Below are 23,517 nucleotides of genomic sequence, written 5' to 3' on the forward strand. Positions count from 1 at the left end.
AAATTACAATTCACTGCATCAGAACAATTTCTGCATCAGAAATTATACGCTTAAGTCACCGACAGCTCACATTGTTTAACCCCTTGTAGACTCTGTTTTGAAAAGCCATGTACGAAGAATGACAAGGGACGGAAAGACTTAAATAAAAATTCACACAGATATTTGTGATCTGATAAATACCAAATCACATTACCGGGTATTTTTCCAATGGATCCATAAGCAATGCATCTCCAAATATTAATCTGCAGTACTCCGCCATTTTTGCCTGTTGTTTAGGGCTGAAGAAAAGAAAGAAAGAAATGAATCCTATTAATGCTACAGAGCGAAAGCAGCAGTAATGGAATATTTAACATCCCTAAACTAGATACAATTTCCTAATCCAATTGCTGTGAATTTTTCCAGAGAGACCTAGATATATCACGTAATTATTCTGATTCCTCTGATAGAGCTTATCAAAAGGATCATATATGAAGTAAATGCACTAGTCAATTGAATAATAATGAAACTGTACTTTTAACATTGAGGTATACTTTCCCATGCACTTAGGAAAAAAAAAATGAGGTTGTCAGTTGCTGCCTTTAGGGAAATAACCATTACATGAATTTGCTTCTTTCAGGCAACTTTTTAATTCAAAGTTTAAGTATTTTCCTCCTTACCTTATGTTACTTTATACACACGCCTGGCATTCTTCTCACTCCTGCCCCCACAACCCCACCTGGATTTTACTCCCTTTTTGTCATACCTAACCTAAGGCATAAAATCCAAACCAAACACACAGAAAGCAGTCTCCTGTGCAGGTGTGTCTGTTAAACTTGTCCAGCCAAGGGTGCCTATCACATCACCCAGCACATCTATAAGGCACAGCCATGGAGAAGAAGGGGCAGAAGACATTATTTGGGTCTCAAAACCAGCAAACTGCATTGATTACAGGTGCTGGTAGAGAAGTAGCTCCACGACCAAGCACTGACCCATCAGCAGACCTCCTGGGCCAGGTTTCCACCAAAAGCTTGCAATGCTTTTGCCAGCTCATTTACAAGTACTTCCCCTGACATAGCCCCACTGGCAGAAGTCACAGCGTAGATGTAATTGTGCTACTGCCAAGAGGCATGATGCCAATTTGGAGAACTGCTGTAACGAGTGCTGGTGTAACTATTATTTTATATGCATATAATTACATACTGCATGCATGTTATGCATATATAACTGGGACCAACATATCAGGCCAGCCTTCTTAGGGGAGATCAGGATGTAATAACAAGCTGCTAGGTGGAGTTGCTTAATGATCATTTTAGCTTGTTTGGGTATGTGGTCAGATTCCTTTTTATATTTTTTAAAATTGTATTTAAAATCAGATAGAGCGTCAAATTTTACCAGAGTACATTACTTCAGCGGTTTTCATTACATCCTCTAGAAGTAACTTGAACCTCAGTAAACACCACTTAAAATCAATCTTCCCAAAGTGCAACCGAAGAATGAACCGAAGAATTCCTGCACATCAGTGCTGGGAGCTTTTGACTGAAGATAGGTCACACTGCTCAGAAATATATTACTCAAATAACGTTAAAATGCAGCTCAGTGCTACAGTCAGCCTCCTAATTTTAGACAACTGTGTATTTTTGTTTTATGTGCCTGTTTAAAATTTGCAACATCCAAGTTGAGGTATCTTTAAAAGTTTCCTTTTTGGACACACTGTTGAGAAGTCTCAATAAAAGGACAGGTTTATCTTGATTAGTATCATTTCCTCAACCTCTGTTAATTATGATCTGCATATCGTGGAAGATACATGAACGGTATGTGCTAATGTTACCGTGGATCTATTTTTCTTGAAAAAATAGAGCTGGGTAGATAGGAAAAAAAAAGGAGTGATCGTTTTTCCTCTCGCCAACGAAGAGTCCAACCACTGCGGTGCCTGGTTTGTCATTAGCCACCAACTGAGCACCTGGCACTGGAGCTCTCCCTGGGGTCAGCAAGGCCAAACCAGAGATAAAGGCCGGGTAGCATTTGATTCCGAAAATCAAATTTTTGTAATTTCCTTGGGATCAGCATTCTGGATGTCCCTCGAAGCAGATATGGGGTGAAGCAGTCATTAGCTCAATCATTGCGAAAATATAGAGCAAGGAGGCTTTAAATTATTCCACAAAGCCAGGCAAGTGCTGCATGCAGTTTAAATCACTATGGTGTTTCACTAACACTTTCTTCTTCCGCGTGCAGCCAATTCTGCAAAAATGCTAAAAGCACTTTTAGCTGAGGATGGAAAATGAAGATGAAGACAAGCAAGGCAGCGGAACTAAGAACCCACAAGGGAGAAGGTGATGGGAAGAACAGATCGGGCTATGACAGCGCGTTAGCTATTTCTAACCACCGCCAGCTACCAAGGGAAAAAAAGGCACCTCACCCTAGTAAGCAAACAGACTGGGTATTTGCTACAGGTCTAGGGGTCATTACAGTGAATTTTATTTCAGTCTTCTCCACCAGTGTCTACTTTGAATAGACCCATGGTCTCAGAACCCAGAAAGTTCAAAGGACATCTCCTTGAACCAAAAGAGCACAGTTATTCAAATATTGGTAATTAGATGCAACATCAGCATCTTTAAATGGGCACACCAACTCCAGAAAGAACTCTCGACAGGAATCCGGAAAAAATATACAAGGGTTAAATCTAATAAATTTAAACCTGTCACCACAGCTAGAACAAATTCTTCTGATCTTCTGTGCTTAATTACAAGTTTACCTCAAAGAGAACACAGTGAGAACTTTCATTTTTGCAAAAGCGAAAAATGTAATGGAACATTGTTTCGGTTCAGCATATAAATCCCAATGTCACTGCATCCCAGAAGAAGGAAAAGGAAAATTATGTGAAAAACAAACGGTTTTTAATACTACAAAAAATTTTGCAGTGGTAGACAAGGCCAAAATAGGAAAATCTTGACATTACAAAATGACTTGTCTTTGTGAACTGGACTATATGCACAGATATTTTTAAAAGCTCCTAAGAGGGAACAAAAAATATTTAGGAGTATTAGCATTTAACTGAGTGGTATTGTTTGCGTTCTCTCTCTGTCTATTAAAAAAAAAATATATATATATATATTGATTCAAGAAATAGATCATTAGTAATACCACAGATTATGTATTATTGTTATAGTATTTTAAAAGTTGGAATATCAGGGGTTTTTTAAATTTTCCCTTCTTTCAGAATTATGAACCAGAGCAACAGATTGACATACTGACTTTTCTACATCAACATATTTCCATTTGTGTTATGGAACAAAAAAGCAGGTATTTCCTGGTCCATATCCACTGTTATTGGAAATTCTCTCAGCATTCAGGTATTGTAATGAAAATTGATTGCCTCAAAAGACGTGACTTTATCCACTTTATGATTTTTCACTGTGCAGACGTGGATGGGTGGCACATAGACTAATTTACATATGCCCCCAAAATGTGTCGGGGTAAGGGATGATAAAGTGCGAACATGATACCTGGAGATCTGGAAATATAAACGATATTAAGAAATGTTTTCATTACCCTTATTGTACTGCTTGTCCTTTCTTTTACTGTGTTTGTATTATGCCTATTATGAAGGTCAATCACAGAGCCTCTTTGGCTCTATGGCACGGCTACTGCTCCTAACGTTATATTATTATCGCTTCCGCAGAGATCCTCCTTCTGAATAAGACAAAGACACAGATGCTTCCCAGAAGAGTTTAAAATAATTTAAAGTGTAGGAAGAAAAGGTGATAAAAATCCTGTTAATATTTGAAATAACAATTCCAGCAAGAAAGTAGCAATATGAATAACTGTAATTAAATTTAATCTTGGAAGCAATCTTATATGGATACTGCTCAAGGATCACTTAACCTTTTTGCTACGTCAGCGGTGCATTTCTAATTATAGAGTGTCTGCTTTCAGATGTGCAGATTGCTTATCTTCTTGCAAGCCCAATTTCAAACGTCAAGGTCTTCTTGAGGTCTTTTCAACAGTTTCAGGGCACTTTTCTATTTTTTGATAGAACCACATCTTTTCTCACTGCTATTTTTTTTCAGTGTGCATGTCTTGACTTCAATATAAATGATGGCATACATAATATTTTCTATACTCTGAATGTTATATGCCTGCCTCTTTTTCTAAACTTTTTCTTGTATAATAACAGGTAAGAATTAATATACTACACAGTGGAGTTATAGTAAAGGAAATTAAAATTCTCACATGTCTAAAGACCTTACAGAGGAGTCCTTCCAGGAAAAACATCAAAAGAAAGCAAAATAGATGATTAACACTATGTGCTAGTAAGTGATTTGTTCCCTAGGTGGACAAAACGTGTTAAAAATATTCTCATGAACACAAACCAGAAGGAAAAAAAATGGCATTTTAAGTCCAGTAGTGATTAACGATGTCATATCTATGGTGGTGATGTAAATCTTATTTACCTCTGATAATCACAGTCTGTTTAAAAACAACGAATACAGAACACACGCTAAAACCAGTTTCAGCCAATGCCAAAATTTCTACCGATTTGTATGGGACCAGCATTTCACACAAGAATATTGACTGTTGTAACTTGAAAATCAGAAAAAAAATGTGGTCACCCAAAATTAGAAATTGATGTCATAGGATCTGTTTGACAATAATTCTATAAAAACACTGAGCATTTTTTTGTTAACACTTAGGGCAAAGCTCATCTCTAAGATCTAGGAGAAAAACAACAATTCAAGTAAATTAAAAGACAAAAGGAGCATTCCATGAAATTAGGTGAAGGTTTCTGTGAGTGGCATGACTAATTGCAGATTTCTCTAGCAACTAGTGAAGAAATGAAGGGATAATTGCAGCAGTCAGTAAAATAACCAGAAATTATTTTCAGCCAAAGCAAAATTAGAAATCATACACATTAAGTCAGATGATTTACTGCAGCAGAAAATAACAAGCAGCAATAAAGCCTCAGAAAGAGAAAATATTTGGTATTGTTTTTGCAGACTTGCTTTGCTAAAAACCTGCGTCGTAGCACAGGACATCAAACAACACACTTAGGGATAATTCACTATTCCATGACTGGAGTTTTCGGGAGAGAAAGGTCCAGCGGTTCTTTGGGCCAAATTGTACAGATCAGAATAATGCAGCAGTAACTCTGTTTTCTTTTTGACATATTCCTGCAGTATCACACCATCCATAATTTTGACAGCATTTCATTTTATAGTTTTAAAGGCACTTTTGTAGATAACTTACATCTGACAGGTGTTTATTTTATACATTTTACTTGTTTACTTTCCTAAAATAGAACAGATCACCCTGAAATACGTGAAGATTTAAGTCTTAATGACTTTAAAGGGAGAAAAATGTAACCCTTCTGGTTAAAATAAATGGGATGTTGATTTTTCTCTGCCTCTCAGCTCTCAGAATTTACATTTTTCTACCTACAGCATTTTTGATCAGTATTGTCACATCTGTTCTCAAAAACATTCTTGCATAGCAGCTTCTACCAGTTCCTTCCCTTATGACGGGAATGTTCTTCCTAAAACAATGGAAATACAGTTAGCCCTCACCCTTTTCCTCTTCAAGAAGCAAAAGTGCCAACATCTTTTCTGATTTGTATTAAATAATTCATAGCTGCCCCAAGGACTACTTTTTATTTCATACTACCAAAAAAAAAAAAAGTTTCTCAGTCCAAACTGGTCCCAGAAGCATTGAAAATGTTTTCACAGCAGAAAACAAAAGAGGGAAAAGGCAACTGAAGTTAAGGCACGTGTTACGTTTCAACGTCACCCCACTTTGAACCGTGTGGTCTCCATATTCAAACCCAAAGTTAAAGTCTTTAAGTAAAGAAAAATCAGAACTGAAACAATAATTAAAAAACCAGATCACTGGGACAAATTTATAAGTGTTCTCACATAATTCTTCTTTTCTTACACAGAAAAATGTCCTTTCTTGGTAATTAAAATAAAACAGCTTAGGCAACCTGGTATTTTTTTTCGCAGAAACAAAACAGCTCCTGGCCATCCATACCACCTATTTCACAATCCTAGCTCGTTTATTGTTCTGGCCTCTAATTCTGACACACATGAAACGGACCAAATTCCATGCACAGAATGTGCTTATAGTGCAGAATAAGGCTCTAAGCAGGTGAAATACTGCTTCTTTTTCTTTAATGAAGTACCGCTACATTCCAGCAGGACATACTGAGACCGTAAAGTTAACACAATTTGTCTCACAACTATTCAAACTTTCTCTTTCATACAGGAAGGTTGTAATTCAGGAAGGTTTTTAAGAGTATGCCCAATTTATTGTGATCATCTTGGTTACTTAGACTGATACAATTTTTTTGGGGGGGGGTAAGAGCTATTGATCATGTCCTATAATAAAACTGCCACATAAAAAATACAACATCATACAGGAAAACATGGTAATTACTTACGAATCCACATGATTTTCAAAGGAAAGAAGGATTGGAAAGGGTGATGTCTTAAATGCACATTCAGCAATAGCTTCTATCACTTCCTAAAGAATCAAAATACATACAGTTACAAAATTATGTCTAAAGAAACAGCATTTTTGTCTTCAAAGGCAGAAAAGACCCAAAGAGGTCTGAAATCACACCCAAACTGCCTGAAATCAGACCTTCCATTCTGAACACCCCAGAAAGCCCTGGATGTGCTTTTGCAGCAGCCAAATTTTTCAACCTGAAGTGTAATCAAATCTCCAAAATGTCTGACAAGCCTCAAGCACCACATTTCTCAAGAAATGACTTATATCTGCCTAAATCAATAGTTTAAATGTAAAACTTGGTCTTTGTGTGGAGTTGTTCCATGCCTGAAGCTATGACTTCCATGAACTATTCTGCATAATAATAAACACGCTCTGACAAATGCGTATCTTCTAAACATCATCAGCACAAGCACGTATCCATAAAATCCTTAGTTACTCTGACTCACAAGTTTTAGTTCCCTCTTTCTTGATGAGAGAAAACCCTTTAAGGCAAAAGAAAGAAAAAAAAAAAAGAGAAAAAGAAAAAACATTTCTCAGTTAAAACAGTTGGCTGTGTAGTAGCCATCAGAGGGCTCAGAAACTGAAACTTCTGTAGAGGTTTCCTTTCAGCTCTGATGGAAAACAGCAACTCTAAGTCTAGTAGAGGAATCATTTGACGACACTAATTTTAGTAGGGTGCACAACATGGTAATGCACTCGCTGTTACAAATTATTCAGTGTTTTCCTATTGGAACACAAATCTGTTTTTAAAAAAAAAACCCAAAACTTATAAAACACTGAAGACTTTCCACAGGGCATTGCTGTCAAACTCCGGAGTCTGTAAGAACCTCAGACTCCGGAGTTTATAACAACCTATAAGCCTGCTCCCTATCAAATCATAAGGATGACTAAAGTCTAAAAGATTTATTTATTTTAAACAAGCCTTTTCCAGGGATGCCTTTTGTTCATTTTCTGTACTTTTAGAGGCTCAACTGAGAAGCATAACAATACATTCTTCTGATGTTGGGCTGCAGAATCCAGGGCTGGAACGAAAGCACAAGTCATCTCAGGATTTGCTGATATGAGCGAGGATACAACCAAAATTTACAGTCTTCACGTAATTAGAAAAAAGCACAGCTCATGCACAAATTGTTGCAGTATCTCTTACAAGATAAGAAACTAGAGCTCTCAGCACACAGAGGTGGCGAACAACTATTTAATAAATCACAATCACCAAATATTTAAATGCCTCACATATCACTAACCACTCATTTGGTTCAACTAAGCGCACTTCTAGCCTTTAAAGAAAGCAGAAACGGAAAGCATTTATTGGAAGAATAGTAAATAGTGCAGAAGGCTGGGCGAAGGCAGGTAGGAAGCTGCAATTTCACAGCAGCGGCCATCCCATGGGGGAATGCACGATGGAGTGATTCCCGCTGCATGTTTTCTTTCCAGCTCCAGTAAATCGCTAAGTGCTGGTGCCACCTTAACGCTATTCAGAACCAGTGGGGTTCTCAAAAGCATCTAAGGCAATTTTGCCATTAGAAGGGAACAGCAGAGCTGAGAATCGGGTTACAAATATTGAGTCATAGAATCATAGAACAGTTTGGGTTGGAAGTGACCTCACAGATCATCTTGTTCCAATCCCCTTGCCCTGGGCAGGGACAGACCAGGCTGCTCAAAGCCCTGTTCAACATGGCCTGGAACACGTCCAGGGATGGGGCATCCACAACTTCTCTGGACAACCTGTCCCAGTGCCTCACCATCCTCACACTGAAGAATTTCTTGCTTACATCTAATGTAAACATGCCCTTTTCCAGTTTAAAGCAGTTACTCCTTGTCCTATCACTACATCCACCCAGATCCTTAGCATTGGACTGGTCTCCACCCACCTGTACCCTCCCCTTGGTTATGGAGCATCACGCAGGGCTTGAGAACACCTGAGGCTGGACGTAAGAGGCACTGCCAAAAGCAGTCCTGAGGCCTTTCTTGATCCTACACACTGCTCAAGCTGTGGAGCAAATCCTTAGATTTATTTTCAACTACCTTCTCAACTGTAAAAAGTTCTGAAATCCAGCATGCGTGGGGAAAATAACCTCAAAGGGTAAAATCAGGATTACACTGATGAAATCTGGGGATGAGAAGTTCAGGCATTGGTTCAGTGTAGAAACAGGTATGCTGGTGATTCAGTCTTGCACTGCATTCAAATGTAAATGCAAACTCTCTACCGTCAGAGAGGAACAACATGTAAAGTTCCATACTTTACTCCAGCTGCAGAATGACTCACCTGAAACAGGTCTCCAAGGTATAGATAAAGTAAAAACGCACAGATTCCTGGTTATGGCATGAAAAATACCGTTGGTTTCCTGGCAGCAGCTCACAATGTGCAGCTGAGAAAAACCTTACTGACTTCTATGTGTCATGAAGCAAGGTAAAAAAAAAAAAAAAAAAAATCAAATAAAAAAAAAAACCATGAAAACCCCAGCAACATAAGGTTGGGGAGTATATACTGCTTCCGTCTCCACACTTCAGAAAGCCTATGTGAGGCAGTGAGAACTGACAGACTGCACAGAAGCACTGTGTGCCGTGGTCACGTCAGAAGTGTTGATAAATGATTCAGCATTCAAGACCCAGTGGTAACTCTGAATTGATTCACACACTTCTGACACGTTATTTCACTATTATTTTGCGTCTTCTCAGCCAAGCAGCACACTTTCAGGGCTGAAAAGAAACCAGCAGTCGATGCATTTTTACACTTTTCTGAGTGGAGAAAAAAATATCTGCCCTGAAATGACAGATGAAATATTCCTGAGTAGGTTTAAAATACCCTCCATTATCTCTCCTGAAAACAAATGCCTAGGGTTGAACATCTAAACAATCAGGAATAATCCTCATTCCTGCTAAAGATCTTTTTAAGAAACAGATTAACTTGGTTTTAAATACCTGCTCATGACCAAAGGAGTTGAGAGCTATCTTCCTTAATTAAAGGACCTCCAGCAATCAAACTCTATGCCTATAAACATAATTGGCTTCCTATAAACATAACTGGAAATTTAATAACAAACGTGCAAGATGGCTGTTTTACATTTTCCTGTGATTAACTCAATCAGTGAAGAGTTAGAGAAAACAAATTGGAAAAAAGAACCGAGTGTTCTAGTGCTATGTGGCAGTACTGTTTGCTTTTTTTCCTAAAGGAAGGCACTAGAAGACAAAAAACCCAACCCAACAAACTCATGCTTCAAGCGTGTGAGAGATGCTTCAAAGCTAGAGCTGGTAGAGAAGCCACATCTAACACCTGTACCATAACCAAATTCAGTAATGAACATTTTTCCACATCTTCTGGCACACAGGTAAGTCTAGAAACGCATTTGTATGGTGAGTTAGTGTCTCAGACAAGAAAGAATTATTTCTTCATACTTCAAAAATGATATCCTGATGTATCACTACAAGCTGTGCCAACTACCAATCTTAATCCTACAGGAAAACACCTCCATCCTGCTCCTCTAACACCTTGGATCAAAAATATCTTTAAGAATAACAAAAAGATTTAAGGTTATGGCTAAGGGTATAGTATCTACCTCTTTTCTTTCTACAGAAAAATGAAATGGAAGATGAAATTCAGTAATACAGTTTATATGTTTAGGGTTTGAATGGCACAAATATCCCCTCACAATCTCCAAAGAGGCTAATTTTTCTTTTCGTTTGCTAATGTTTTAGATCTGATCCTAAGTATCACATAATGGTAACACTGAATGCACCATTACTAATTTTTTAAACTGTGGATACAACGATGAATGTCTGGACCCTGTGGAAGGAACCTGCCCATCTGGGGATGAATAGCCTATTGTCTGCTCATAGGAATTTAAAGGCTTGCAAATTGTTGAGATTTTCACAACAGCTGATGCTTTCTACCTCAGTTCAGCCCTTTTGTCTCCCACTTACCAACAAGAGAAAATAAAAAGACACATTGGTCACTGCTGTTCAAATCCTTGCGGCCTTCACCTCAGCCCTCCTCCCTGCTGCATGCTATGAAGCTGGAACACAAACCAGTCCTTCCTCCCCATCCTCCTGGCTCCAGACGCATCTGCAGACCCGTTTTACACTGTGTCAAACCAGCTGTAGTGGCAATATTTGGTCTTTCAGCCCTGGCTGTTGGTCTACTCTGTTTCTCCTGTTCCATGAGATTTGCTGCAGGGAGGTGCACAGGAGGACGGACCTGGGCGCTGAGCCCAGTCACCAGCTGGCACAGACTACAATATCCCTTTTCCTCTGATTGCCATGCTCACCAAGAACCTCTTCCTGTCCAAATACTGCAACTCTTCTCTTCAAATGATTCTGCATGTGCTCCAAAATCTCCTCTTAAAACACATTTTTGCCCTCGCATTTTTCTTTCCCTTACACCTTTACAGTGACATTCCAGCAATGTATTTGTGACACATTTTTACATGAAAGAAACCACCCCAGCTAAAGCCAGCTACACCAGTGCGCTGTATCGCTGTACCTTGAAGGATATTTCAGTTGTCATAGTGAATCCGTGTGTAATGACCGGCTCCTCTTCAGCTGTTCGTCCTTTCCAGCAGTCCAGCTCCACACAGCGGCAGCCTGACAGAAGCACTTGCCGATACATCTCCACCGATGAGTTACCGGCCAGCTGTCCAGCTGCCACGGCACAAGAACATAAAAAAAGGGAAGTCATTCTGGGCCTCGGGAATAAATACAAATAATCTAATAGTAATTAGAGTTAACAACGTCTTTTACTCTCGGCTGAGAGGAAAAACACTCAAAGGCATATAAAAAGCATAAGAGCATAACGGAAATTACTTAGGCAGAGTTCACGTCGTGGTTTGGGTTCTGCCCTCAGAAATAACCAAACTGAAGCCAATTCAAAAACTTCTGACAGCATCAAATACATAAAATAAACCAGCTCATTTCTAAAAGACTTTGCTATCCTTTAACGGGCAATGTGAAATCCAGAGGCGACTCAGGACAGCAAGATCACATTTTCTCATAGTATACAACGCAGTTTAATACAAGATAAAACAAAGCTCCCGCACAGTCACTAACAGTACCATTACCAGGACTCAAATAAATATTTAATACACTAATCATCACATTGAGTTTGGTCAGTTAAATTTCCTGATGTGATACTGTCTTATTTAGGGAGAAACTTAATTAAACTACCATTTTCCAACAATGACATAATATAAATGTAAAAATAAACAAGGAAAACTCAGCTTTTCCCAAACTCAGGAAGTATTAAAGAAAACAAACAAACAAAAAAAACCAAAACAAAACCAACAAAAAAAAAAACCCCAAAACCAACAAAAAAAAAACCCCAACAAGGAAATCCAGTTGTATTCAGGGAAGGATATCCAGCCAAGGTGTCTTCGCCTGCTGTAGAAGGTTTGATTCCAGTCATATGGATACAAATTCCTCACAGCAGAGAGAAGTACAGACAACGGAAGTATGGTTTAGTACTTCTTTTAGATGTGAAGAAAATGGATGCAGTTTGCTGCTTTCTAGCAGACTTCCTGAGAAGACTTTCCTGGATTTCTTGAGGGGAATTCACTTGCTTTTTAAGGAGGCAGTGAGTTAATTTACACTAAAAATTTTTCACCGATGCAGGATATATAAATACTTCCTCCAGACTGGCATATCATATAAAGCAGATTACTCTAATCCTCATTTTATTGTCTCAGTGGTTCTATGTTTAGGTTTTACGCTGGGAACTACACGTTTTGGGGCTTGCTTCACTAAATAGCATTGTCTGCTTTCTCTGTGTTTTTGCCTTCCACTAAAATCTGTAACAGAAAAATCCTTCTATTCGAAAACTCCTGTTTACCGTTTCTGTCTGATACATGAACTGGAGCAATCCCCTACAAGGTATTAACTTTACTCCTGTTGAAATCTGTAAGATTTCTCTGCTGGAACCAGCAGGAAACATATGTTAAGAACAGAAGAACTTGGCCAGTGCTAGAAGGTTCTGAAAATCCAAATGGAGTTGGCAAAGTGACAACATTTTTTTTTTTTTTTCATTTAACTTTTTCCTATGATTCCCCTTTGATTATGGCAGGTTATCTTCAGTTACACAAAAGCCTTTTTGGTGCAATCCCAACGGCTGGAACAAGCAGTGGCTCCTCCTCTTTGCAGGACACAAACGAGCAGGAGTGTGGGCCAGGGTACACCAGCATGCATTTCTGCGTACTCATCCCTAAGCATCTGCTTATGGAAACTTGGCTCTCATCATATGGATCCTCTGAACTCTGCTACCTACAAAACTGCATTCACTTAGAAAACTGCTTTCATGTTGTCTTTCTTTTCCCTCAAAGCATATTTAATTTTGGTTAACAAACCATTTTATGATTAACAAACTCCGCCCTACTTCCTGAGAGACTACTGGCAAATCCTTAACCTTCAAAAGCGTGTGAGTAGATCATGACACGGTCTCTTGCCATACGACACTTCCCCACACCGCCCTATTAATAAGGCTCAGACGTTTTGGAAGGATTCCTGTTAAGGGTAAGAGGATATTTAACCTCCAAAACAATCTTCAGAAAGGCTCCCACTCAGAGTGCAAAACCCTAGCAAATGTTTTAATAGTCTCAATAGCTTGTTTTTTCTGACATATGGAATATTAGGAATGTTCTCTCAAATGATTTTTTTTGCATATATTATTTATAAATCTCTGCTATGTGAGTCTCAATTTGCATCTATTCCAAACTGTCCCTTTAATAGATGCATTCTAAAATGTGCTAAGACAGACACTAAAGGGAATACTTCCAGTATGGTATTTTTAATATCCTGAGTAAAAATTGATTTTTTAATTCTGGAAATTGAAAACATTATGCATTCCCTTCTATAATACATACAGCATCTACAGTAATACCGTAATATTTGTATCCCATCACCCTACATTGGATAAGGACAAACAGATTTTGACAAAAACTTGCTTTTCTAAAAAAAAAAAAAAAAAAAAAAAAAAAAAAAAAAAAGTCTTCGGCCAAATCATACCTGACAGGACACTAAGCAAACTGAGCCTGTGCTAATTGATATAAGCTGAGGATAAGAGCCATGTGTCCCCACACACATCAGTTCCACACTTCTGTAAGAGTCACCCGACTCTTCGCTACTCTAGAAACAGAGCACATGCACAGGACAAGCAAATCAGACCCCACACCGTGACATATTAAGCTACTGCTCAGATGTATATCAAAAGCAGGCTCTCACCCTATGGCTGTTATTTTTAACACTTCACATCGGACCCAAGCAGGATGTGCGGTCAGGCTTGCTCCAGCCAGCAGCAGGAACACACTTGCTGTCAGTTTTGATCCAGGTCCAGCCGAGCAGAAGATGCAACACCTGCATAAGCCAGGAGGGCTGGGGCTGGCCAGTCTCTGCGTTTGCATTTTGGCTCAGCTGCTAACAGTGCCTGGGCAGCTCCCACTATCTGGCACAGGGTTCATGGGGCAACCCTCGTCCGAGCTGTGGGACCCACTTGAGAAAGACACGCTGAGTGACCAGCTGAGTCTCTCCAGCTGTAGTGAGGGAGTGGAACCCACCAGGATCTACTTACAGAGTCCCTTCCCTGCTGCCGGCTCTCCAAATCTTTGTTTTACAGATTGCAGCTATTTGAAGATCTTCAAATGCTGCTGCTGGAGTCAGAGAGGTTACCCAAACCTCAACACCATTTTATCCTCCTTGAAGAGGGAGAGTTAGAAAATAACATATCTCTTATTTCAATATGCTCCAACTGGTTGGCCTAAAGAGAGCAAGTAAACGAAAGCACAGAAAATCGTGAAAACTCACTAAGCAGCAGTGAATGAAATATTACTTCAAGGAACCAAAACACTTCAATGATCTTGACTTTTCTTCCTTGAGAATCCAGTATCTCAGATCTGACCAAACAATATTTTTTTTTAACTCTTTATGTTCACCTCTGCAAGGTGAACTCGAGGCAAGCTTCCTCTAGAAATATTGGTGTCAGCTGCTGATCTCTATTAGAATAATTGATTTTGCCTTCAGGAGACAATTTATACAATTTGTTCTCTCCCTTTTAGAAGGTTTCTGCTCACTTTTAAAAGTATAAACCCCCTCACTTAGAATATGGCTTCACCGGCATGGGTGAAGAAGGTAAGGCGGGGGGCAGCTATCCCTTGGGACAAGAAAAAGATAAACTGAGGTTTAATAGTGCTAGGAGGAACACTTAGCTGTCAAAATCAGAACAGTCATATAAAATATGACAGAGCAGGAGACCCTTCTATTTTATTTTAGAATTTTTACTCAGAGTCTGCTTAATTGAGTAGTCACCTTCTCACAAAAGCCAAACTGCCTCAGAGGAAGATGCAAAAGAGAGCCAGGCAGATGGGAACCACCATCTTATTGAAGCTATGTTTTATTTACAGCATTTTTAAAATACAGGATATGTTTTACATCTAGGACTTACTTTGAGAGCAGGGTACTGAACTGGTGTCTCAGAAAGTTCCACCTCAGACCTCCCACACAGATCATCCTTCCGCTTTCTGAAGCAACAACTGCTTTCCCTCCAGTGATTTATTTTTTTTTTATTGGCTACGTCAGTTTAAAAACACAACTGTGGAAGCTGCTTCCACAGTTGCACTGAACAGGCCACAGGGAGCAGACAGTGTTCTGTAGCTTCCTGCTTCCTTCCCGTGAGGTGAACCCATCATGTGCCAATTAAATTCATCTCCGAAAACTCAGCTTTCTTCCTCAGCGTTACACAAACTTTTATGATATTCTGAAGGGGAATAATGAAAAATAAAGGCAGCTGGAAGGGAAAAAAGTATCTGCAGAAACTGCTGATGGATGCAAGAGCTGCACAATAACCACTACTTCTCCTTTTTACCCGTTACGCCTCATGCTAAGATAAACCATAACCCCAACACCTCATTTATCTGCCTCAGATTGCTGGATAGCAATAGCTGGGTCTGCTGGTGGGAGAACAGCTACGGCTCCTCCTCAGCTCAGCTTCTCTCTTCAGCAAGAGCTCCCGAAGCTCTCCTGCCCTCAAGTCCATCAGTAAGGACCTGGTTGGGCTGGAAGGGAGCAGAGCCTTGGGTACTGCCAGCCGATCACCTGAGCTCAGCGCAGCCAGCCAAAACTGCTCTTGGTGGTATGACAAACTCGTGCTCAGAGCAGGCTTGCCCAGCTTTCCTTCCCTTCTGTATAGTGCTGTCATCTTGAAAACTGTGAAGATACTGTCTTGGAAGCTTTGAAGGTGAAGAAGGCTTCAAGGAAGTGCTGAACACAGATAATAAGCAGCAACAGGTAGGACTGAGGAACTGTTGAGAACAGAAAAGATGGAGGATGGCTGGAGGACGGATCAGGAGCCCCGATCAGCATAGGACAGGCCATAGCAGCAATAAAGAAGACAAGAACATGCCCCTCATGAGATATTGTTCTAGAAACAACTGAAAGTACTGGACTGTAAGCAGGGAAGCAGGTGCTGAGAGTGAGTGGTGTAGTCCCACGCTGTCCATATGCACTAAACTGGTAGCTCTGCCACCTACTGCTGCTATCATTTTTCCTTTCAGCCAAAACACGTGTCAAAGGCTTGTGATTTTCATATTTTGCATTTCACCTATACAACAGCAAGGTGCACAGCCATCAAAGTATGCAATGCTGATACCGATACGCAATCAGTTGTCTTTGACTATAGGTGTTGCTGGGAGAAATGCTGCAGAGCCCCACCATGACAACAGCTGTAACCTGAGGTGAGACTGGTGAGAAACCAGAAAAAAACAGTGTTGCACATTAAGGGTTCAAGAGAGTATATAAATAAACATGATACGAGTGAGAAAAAAAGATGAGAGACATTAAAAAAAGTTTCCGAAAGATGACATTTCCTTAAGCTAGCCTAGGTTCACTGTAAATCACTTACTCTTCATGAATTTTTACTTTTATTCTTAAAAATTACATTTTCCTAAGAAAAGGAAAGCAGTAACGCTCCTAAATAAATAATCAGGACTTGATGTACTGCCAAGGGTTTCTACTAAAGGCTAGGAAAATGATCAGGGTAATTAAAAATAAATTCAGAGTGTGCACATGTTTCTTTTAATGTTATAATGCTGTTTCTTTGTGCATGCTTTTTGTGGGTTTAAAAAACTAACACAGGGAGAGATAATTGGTAGGGCATTAAACACAGTAATCAAAGTATTGCTAGACTGAACGGTTTTCTTATTGTCCTGATAATTATGACATGACTAGTTGCTATTTCACAGCTCCAAGGAGGGCAGAGGTGCTACCAAAGCTTCCCTTCCAAATGACGAGCACTTGAGCAGACCCTTTGAAATCTTGGGAACAAGAATAGTCTGCCACCATTAATTTTATTAATTTTACTAAGTCCTTGTTGGAAGAAAATAAATGGCAATGTGATTGCTGTATCTGGCCTAGCCTCAAAGCAAAATCCAAGGCTGTCAGGTTTTGTAATACGCAGATAAAAATCACATCATTAATCCCACCGTCGGCCAGCTGCTACACATTTACTGAACATAATGAACCCACTAAAAGGGAAGGGCACGTGTTTTGTGCCTGTAAATGCGAAAATACACACTCTGAAATTGAATTTGAAAGAGATTTAAACTTATTTTGCATCGTCCCCTGAGTTTACTCTGATTCACTCCCCTCAACTTACTAAGCCAGGAATATTGTGTTAAATTAAGACTGAGGGTTGTACATCCAAATGTAGCCTGTGAAGTTATTTAGAAATGCAGGCAAAGAAACCTGTAGATGCAATCTGAGATGATTTGCAGACTCTCACATACAAGTCAAAGTGAATTTGGAAAGTCTCAAGGTAAACTAGCTTTCTCATAAAATAATGAAATATGTTAGGTTGCTTGTGGTGCAGTTAAAAAATTTAGAATAGGTTGGACTAATCATAAATTCCCATCCTTAATTCTTTGTTCTTTGGCTTCTGTGCTTCTAAACCTTTAGAACATGACTCCGTCCTGATAAAAACCCGTGGTATGGTATTGGCTATAAATTCATGCTAGTAGAGGGGAGAGCAGCATTTTATCTCTTCATACCAACTTGAAACCGCACCGTCTGTTCTCCCTGTGGGCCTACGCTTCCCACATTTGTCCAACAGCTTTACTGTTTTCTTCCAGAAAATGTGCATAAAGCTGCGGCGTTTGGCTTAAGTGGGTCCTAATCCTCACTGACAGAACAAAGTCCATGCTGGAGGTAAGAGGCCTGCAAAATATCATAAAAATGGCTTTTGCTTTGGACGTGTTTGCTCTTCCAAAGAACATAAATTTCTGCATATTGGAATCATAACTTAAAAGTGGCCACTGATTTTCACTTATTTTAAATCAGAGAAACAAAACAGCTGTCAAGCTGAATACTTACATGACAAGTTTTAGCACAAAACACATTCTACAGCCAAGATATAAACCTCTGAAAAATGGTGTGTGATGGAAACAATGACAGTTCACTCACTTTACGAAAGCACTAGAAGGTGCTGTAGAAAGTGCTACAACAAACACAAACCAGATGAAAATAACTGCCACATGGTCTGCTTAAACTGGGCACCACCGCCGCATGGTTTTGTTTATGTTTTGGCATGCTGGCATTCTGAAGGACTTGGTCAGTTAAAGCAAGTCTGTTAATAACATTAAACAGCCTACGTTATCCACGAGCCACATTTTTAACACACACTGTAGCATTACTTCTTTTTTTTAACATTATTCTAAGTCATTAGAGCAAACATGACAAGGCAAAGCAAATATCAAATCAAATAGGAGAGAACTCCCTGTACACATCTGCTCGTCAAAAATGTTTTTCCTACATAAACTAAACTAAAATAGCAAATTTACAATTATTTTCTCACAAGTTAACAGCATCTTAGACTAGAAAAGGAGGGCCAAAAGTTGGATCCCTAAACTGTCTTAGCTTTTTTGGAATCTTAAAGCATTGTTGACTTTGCTGTGCATACAACACAGCTCAGACTCATTAACTCTAATTCAAATTAACAGGAGCTTCTGGGGGCTCAGCCTTTCTAAAAACATGATCAGCTCAGATATTAGCTATTGTCAGAGACCAGATTTCCATTCCTTGCAGATATGAATGGACTGTCAGAAAGCTACATGCCATGTTGGGATCTCTCTAATCTCTGAATCAAAGCAGATTTCATGGAGCTCAACAAACTGTCAGATTTAATGTTTAGGGGCAAATTTATTAGCTACAGAGATGTTTCCCATATTCTGCTTCGCACACTTGTCTGGCTATCCTTGGTTGTCACAGAAAGTACATCGTTCCCTCTCCTCCCCAAATACGGACCTTAACCTGGAATCCTATCTAAGCTGAGGGAAACTTTCCAGGGATTTCACTGGGCTTCAGATCAGACCTTACCTGAACAAGGCAACTGCTGTTCACCTGTTAAGAAAAGTATATTCGACGTGTGCGTGGCAGCTGGAACAACAATCAAATCCCTGAAGACTCCATCATAATTTACTGCATCACTGCCAATATGCTATGATTTCTTTTTTAATATAAGAAATCAGATCTCTCCAACACTGTACCTGTGAGGTAGGTGTTGTGTGAGGAATTGATGAAATAGTGTGACAGTGGTTGAGACATATCTTCATTTAAATCCAGTTTCTCAGGTGGAACAACGCCGTTTTCTTCTCCACTCAGATACCGCATAAATCCATCCACTGATATCTGTCCTGAGAGAAACACAGATCCAGGGAAAGCACCAATTAATTTAAAACACTGATTTTGTGACACACAGATGTTATGTTCAATACACACTTACAAAAAGGTGTGTGTGAAAGATCATATAATCATCAGATTGGCCTTCATCTAGTTACTCATATATTCTTTTGTTACTATCACCTCATTTTCAGCCATAAAAGTCGCAGGTAACACACATCCCTTTACCTGTACCAGAGATAAACCATTTCATAATCAGTGTCTACAGATAATCAAGGGCACAGGGGAATGAGAGTTACAGAGGGCTATAAGAACAGAGAAAATAAATCGAAGCCTATCAAGAAAAGGGGTCTTCTGGGGACAAAAGAAAGAACGCGTTCCAGAGGAAACCAAGAAACCAGCACAAAGAAACAGGTAACTTTGACCTCTTTTGAATACGATTCAGTGTGTGTACATGAATGAAACCAAACAGCAAAGCAAAGCAAATTAAATGAACCACCTTTCAAGTGGGAGCTAAGCTTTGCTTTGTAATTTTTATATTTGTCTTCCAATTCATGTCTCACTGGAGTGCCAGCACACACGATCGTTTCAAATGCTGCTGGCAAATTAGAAAGCTGAGTCCTGTCCTCAGCTTAAATACCACCATTGATCTCCGTGGAGCTGTGCTTATTACATCACGATGAATTTCTCTGTCAAGCCTTCTCCCTAAGGTTTATTTTAGGGTGCTGATTTGTACATTTAGACTAAAAGAAACCAAAAATCCAAAGTAAATATTTGAAAATTAATGCTTAACCAAACGAATTTGAGACACTTTTCTTTGCCTAGTATTTTTGTTATTTTTGTCTAGATTTCACCTGTAGATGTACTCAACCACACAGCTTTAGTTAATTCAGTTACTGCCTGTAGCAAAACAGATCTTCTGTATCTCTGAAGAACCCTGAAGCAGCTATGTGCCTGGTGACTCCCAATAACAAGAATCTCTTACCTCTTGTCCCCAACTCAAAATATCCTGCATAATATCTCTATTAAAAAAAAAAAAAAAATTAGTTGACTGACTATGGCATTGAAAAACGAGACGTAATTCTACTCCTAACTCTGCTACTCTCTCCTTCTAGGACCAACTCCTATTTATCATAAAACAGATAAACTTACACATATTTTTCTAGCATATGAAAAAATAATGGGCAAATCTGCATCATTTTTGTAAAGCTTGTAACCACAACATGATGCAAATACAGTACATAACTTATTTACTTAAAATCTGTGCTTGGACCCTGGGATTTGGCTCTTGATCTGAGAGGAAAAGATGTAACAACCTTAAGTTCAGATGCCCGATTTTCATAACAGCCCAAGATGGTTGCACTAAATGAACCTATTCATACAACCAGAAATGTGGTGACAATACAGAGCAATGCCATTATCTTTCATTCTTATGATGACAACTGTGAGACGGTTGGAAGGAAAAACACCAAGTCCATCCACTATTTGAAGACTGTAATCTGAGTGCAATCTTGTCAGGCTCCACAGCTGCTTTGTTACAGAGTAATTAATCATCCACAGACAGAGGCCTATGTACTTTCCTTTTCACACAAAAAAAATGTAAGATGGAGAAAATCAGGAAAAAAACCCACCACTGAGGTTCTTCATGAAATAAAGATTTATGAACAACTTATCTGCTGCGTGAATGTACCAGAGAGACATTATGGATGTAAAGAGTGTCAGGCACTATCATGGAGTTAGCTTGAGCTAAAACGCACTTAAGAGAAACACTCTGCACCAAGGTCACTGGGATACAGACACGGTCTGTGGTGTACATTCACAACACACATGCAACATCACAGAGGAAAGATCTGAACAGGATAGCTGCTGCATGGGGAACGAGCAAAGCCATGTCACGTTGTAGTGATTTGCAACTCCTGACGTTTGAGGTGGCTCATCCAGAGTCATCTTCAGTATCTCTGTGATGTTTTGAAGGTGTTCCTTCCAGCCAAACTAGGAGGTTTAAAGTTGCTTTGTCATTCCTGCTCCAGGCTAAAATGAAACACAGTAATTTTCACACACACAATTCCTCAAACTGTGGCATCACAATCACACAGTGTTCAGAAAGAAAGACTTCCATTTTGTTAGACAGATACTTGGGTCGATTCCTGTAGATGTAGTATTCAAGCCTCTCAGAGTGACCTCTGTGTTCAATCCTCAGAGCAAACCTGAAAAACAGCGTCCCTGCAACACTTGTTTTTCAGATGGAGACCTGAAGCTAAGGATAAATTAACTGACAAGACAATGACCCAAGGAAAACCTGTGGGTTAAGCTGGGAGTTGAACGGCATAACCTCTTGAAGCTGCTTAGGTTCCTTATTCACTTGAACACCTTTGGGATGAAAGGAAGCACGGCCCAGGCCTACATTTCCCTCCCTTGTCTCTATTTTGTGGGTCAATCTGCTTCTGTGCTCCCTTCCACGCTGAAGTAAAACAAGGTCCGCAGAGTGGTCCTTCTCCGTATTGCTGCCAGTATTAACATGAATCACAGCAAGTATTATCCACACGTATAACGACAGAGTTTGAGTTACAGAGTTATCTGAGCTCATGGCTGCAGAATGCTATTTTCCCCATCATAATTAAGCAGTCAGCATTTCAGAAAGTGAAGTCATTTGCAAGTTCAATTACAGCCCATATTGCACCAGTGAGAGACGGCAGATGTCAAAGGGACTTTGTATCCTGGATATTAAAGAGTAGATTGTTTGTGACCAACGCCAACGATATTCTGAGGCCAACTGCAGTGAGGATGATCCTCACGGACAGCCATCCAAAATGAAATGGCCTCAACTGATTGGTGAGATTTGTTCTCTGTTTTCTTAAGCATATTACAAATTTACCACAGATATTGCCAAGAAAAAAATAATTTGTGATCAGTTCTTTCCATTACAGCTGTCACCTTTTATCTTCAGATATATATTAGGAAGGTTTAATGAGATGATTAGATACAAAAAGTTACAAGGAAAAGAAACTCACACAGGGACAAGAGAGAATCACAATTTTATTTTTTTTTTTTTTCTTTTATCTCACACATAATTGCCTTAAAATCATCTGAACCCTAGGTCTTTGATGAAACTTTCAAAATAACTGGTGTGCTTTATATACTTAAAATTGTGGAGTTAACTGGCTTGTCTTTTTCACTCACCGTTGCCACGTTAAATTTGATCTGATGTCACTTATCAGGACAGAGGCAGACCCAAAGCTCACTAGTGTTTGCTGAACTGCTACCATCAACTTCAACACCATTTGGTTCAAGACCTTCCTAAATAACCCTGAGTGCAATGCAAAGAAAGACGAGCCTCCAGATGACTCTCTTCTAGCCAGATCAAGAAATGCAAACACAGACGTGACCATTACAGGTGCTGTGTCAACAGCTACAGTACTCAGTGAAGATGCTTTCCTCTGCAGGGTTTGGAGTCTACCAGCACAAGAAATTTATTTTCTTTTCCCCTCAAATACTTCTTCTCTAATTTATCTGATTAATTAGAATTTCCCTACGGGGTCATGCAGTAGTGCTTTATTAAAGCACTTAAACAGCACAAATAAAAATGCTTCCTTTTTCCTAGGGTGTCTGGCCTATTGAAATGTCCAACACGGAGTTCTTTCCCCCTGTGCCGCTGAACGCTTCTGGCTATACAGGGCCATGCCTGCCCCAGGCCTGCAGCTCCTCCTCCTCCTCTCCCCTCAGGGCTCGCAGGGCTACTCCTCACACTTTTACCCTCTCGCTGCCGGCAGCATTCTGCCAAAACCAGCACACTTGCCAACTCTGACAAAACCACCCAGCTCCGACACAGAACGGAAGATGCTCAGATGCTGGTTTTGATGGACTCACTAGACAGAAGAAATTTGTGATGAACATCAGCTGCAGGATATTCGATTGTCAAAGCATGCGTAAGCCACTGGCTAAAGTTTGTGTAAGCCAAATAAGTAACGGATCAATTTTAACATTTTTATTGTGCAAAGGAACAGGTCTGTAAAATAAAAAAGTATTGAGAAATAAGAAAGCATCTAATGTATTCTTAATCACAGACATTCCCAGCACCTCAAAATTATAAGTCTGTAGCTGAACACCTGTCTATAAATTATACATAATATAAACGTTCCTGTAATTTTAAAAACGTATCTGAATTAAAAACTTACAAAAGCTAGAGGCATTGAACAGTTTGGAAATGCCTTTACCTGTCTCTCTCCATATATATACATTCACATACCTTCCAAAATCCATTCTCCAAATGTGAAGGACGCTTCTAAAAGAACTGGACTTTGACTCCTCCACGTCTTTTGAACATTTCACCCATTACCTTCTAGGTATGAGATCCATGGCAAAGTACCCTCGCAGTCAAGACTGCCCACT

General features: G+C 39.5%; 1 protein-coding gene across 3 annotated transcripts in view; it reads right to left on the minus strand.

Annotated features, from left to right (window-relative positions):
- PLCB1 (phospholipase C beta 1) overlaps window positions 1-23,517 on the minus strand; it is a 389,757-nt gene that overhangs the window by 100,010 nt on the left and 266,230 nt on the right. For all 3 annotated transcript variants that reach the window (XM_086743965.1, XM_086743966.1, XM_086743967.1), the window contains exons 10-13: window positions 18,996-19,142; window positions 10,961-11,118; window positions 6,410-6,492; window positions 194-278 (exon numbers count right to left, since the gene is read on the minus strand). In XM_086743965.1, the coding sequence (XP_086600091.1) occupies window positions 194-278; window positions 6,410-6,492; window positions 10,961-11,118; window positions 18,996-19,142 (473 nt within the window). The remainder of the gene's footprint in view (window positions 1-193; window positions 279-6,409; window positions 6,493-10,960; window positions 11,119-18,995; window positions 19,143-23,517) is intronic.

Source organism: Chlamydotis macqueenii, chromosome 3, assembly GCF_036417535.1.
Source record: "Chlamydotis macqueenii isolate bChlMac1 chromosome 3, bChlMac1.mat, whole genome shotgun sequence".
In the NCBI taxonomy this organism is placed as follows: Eukaryota; Metazoa; Chordata; class Aves; order Otidiformes; family Otididae; genus Chlamydotis; species Chlamydotis macqueenii.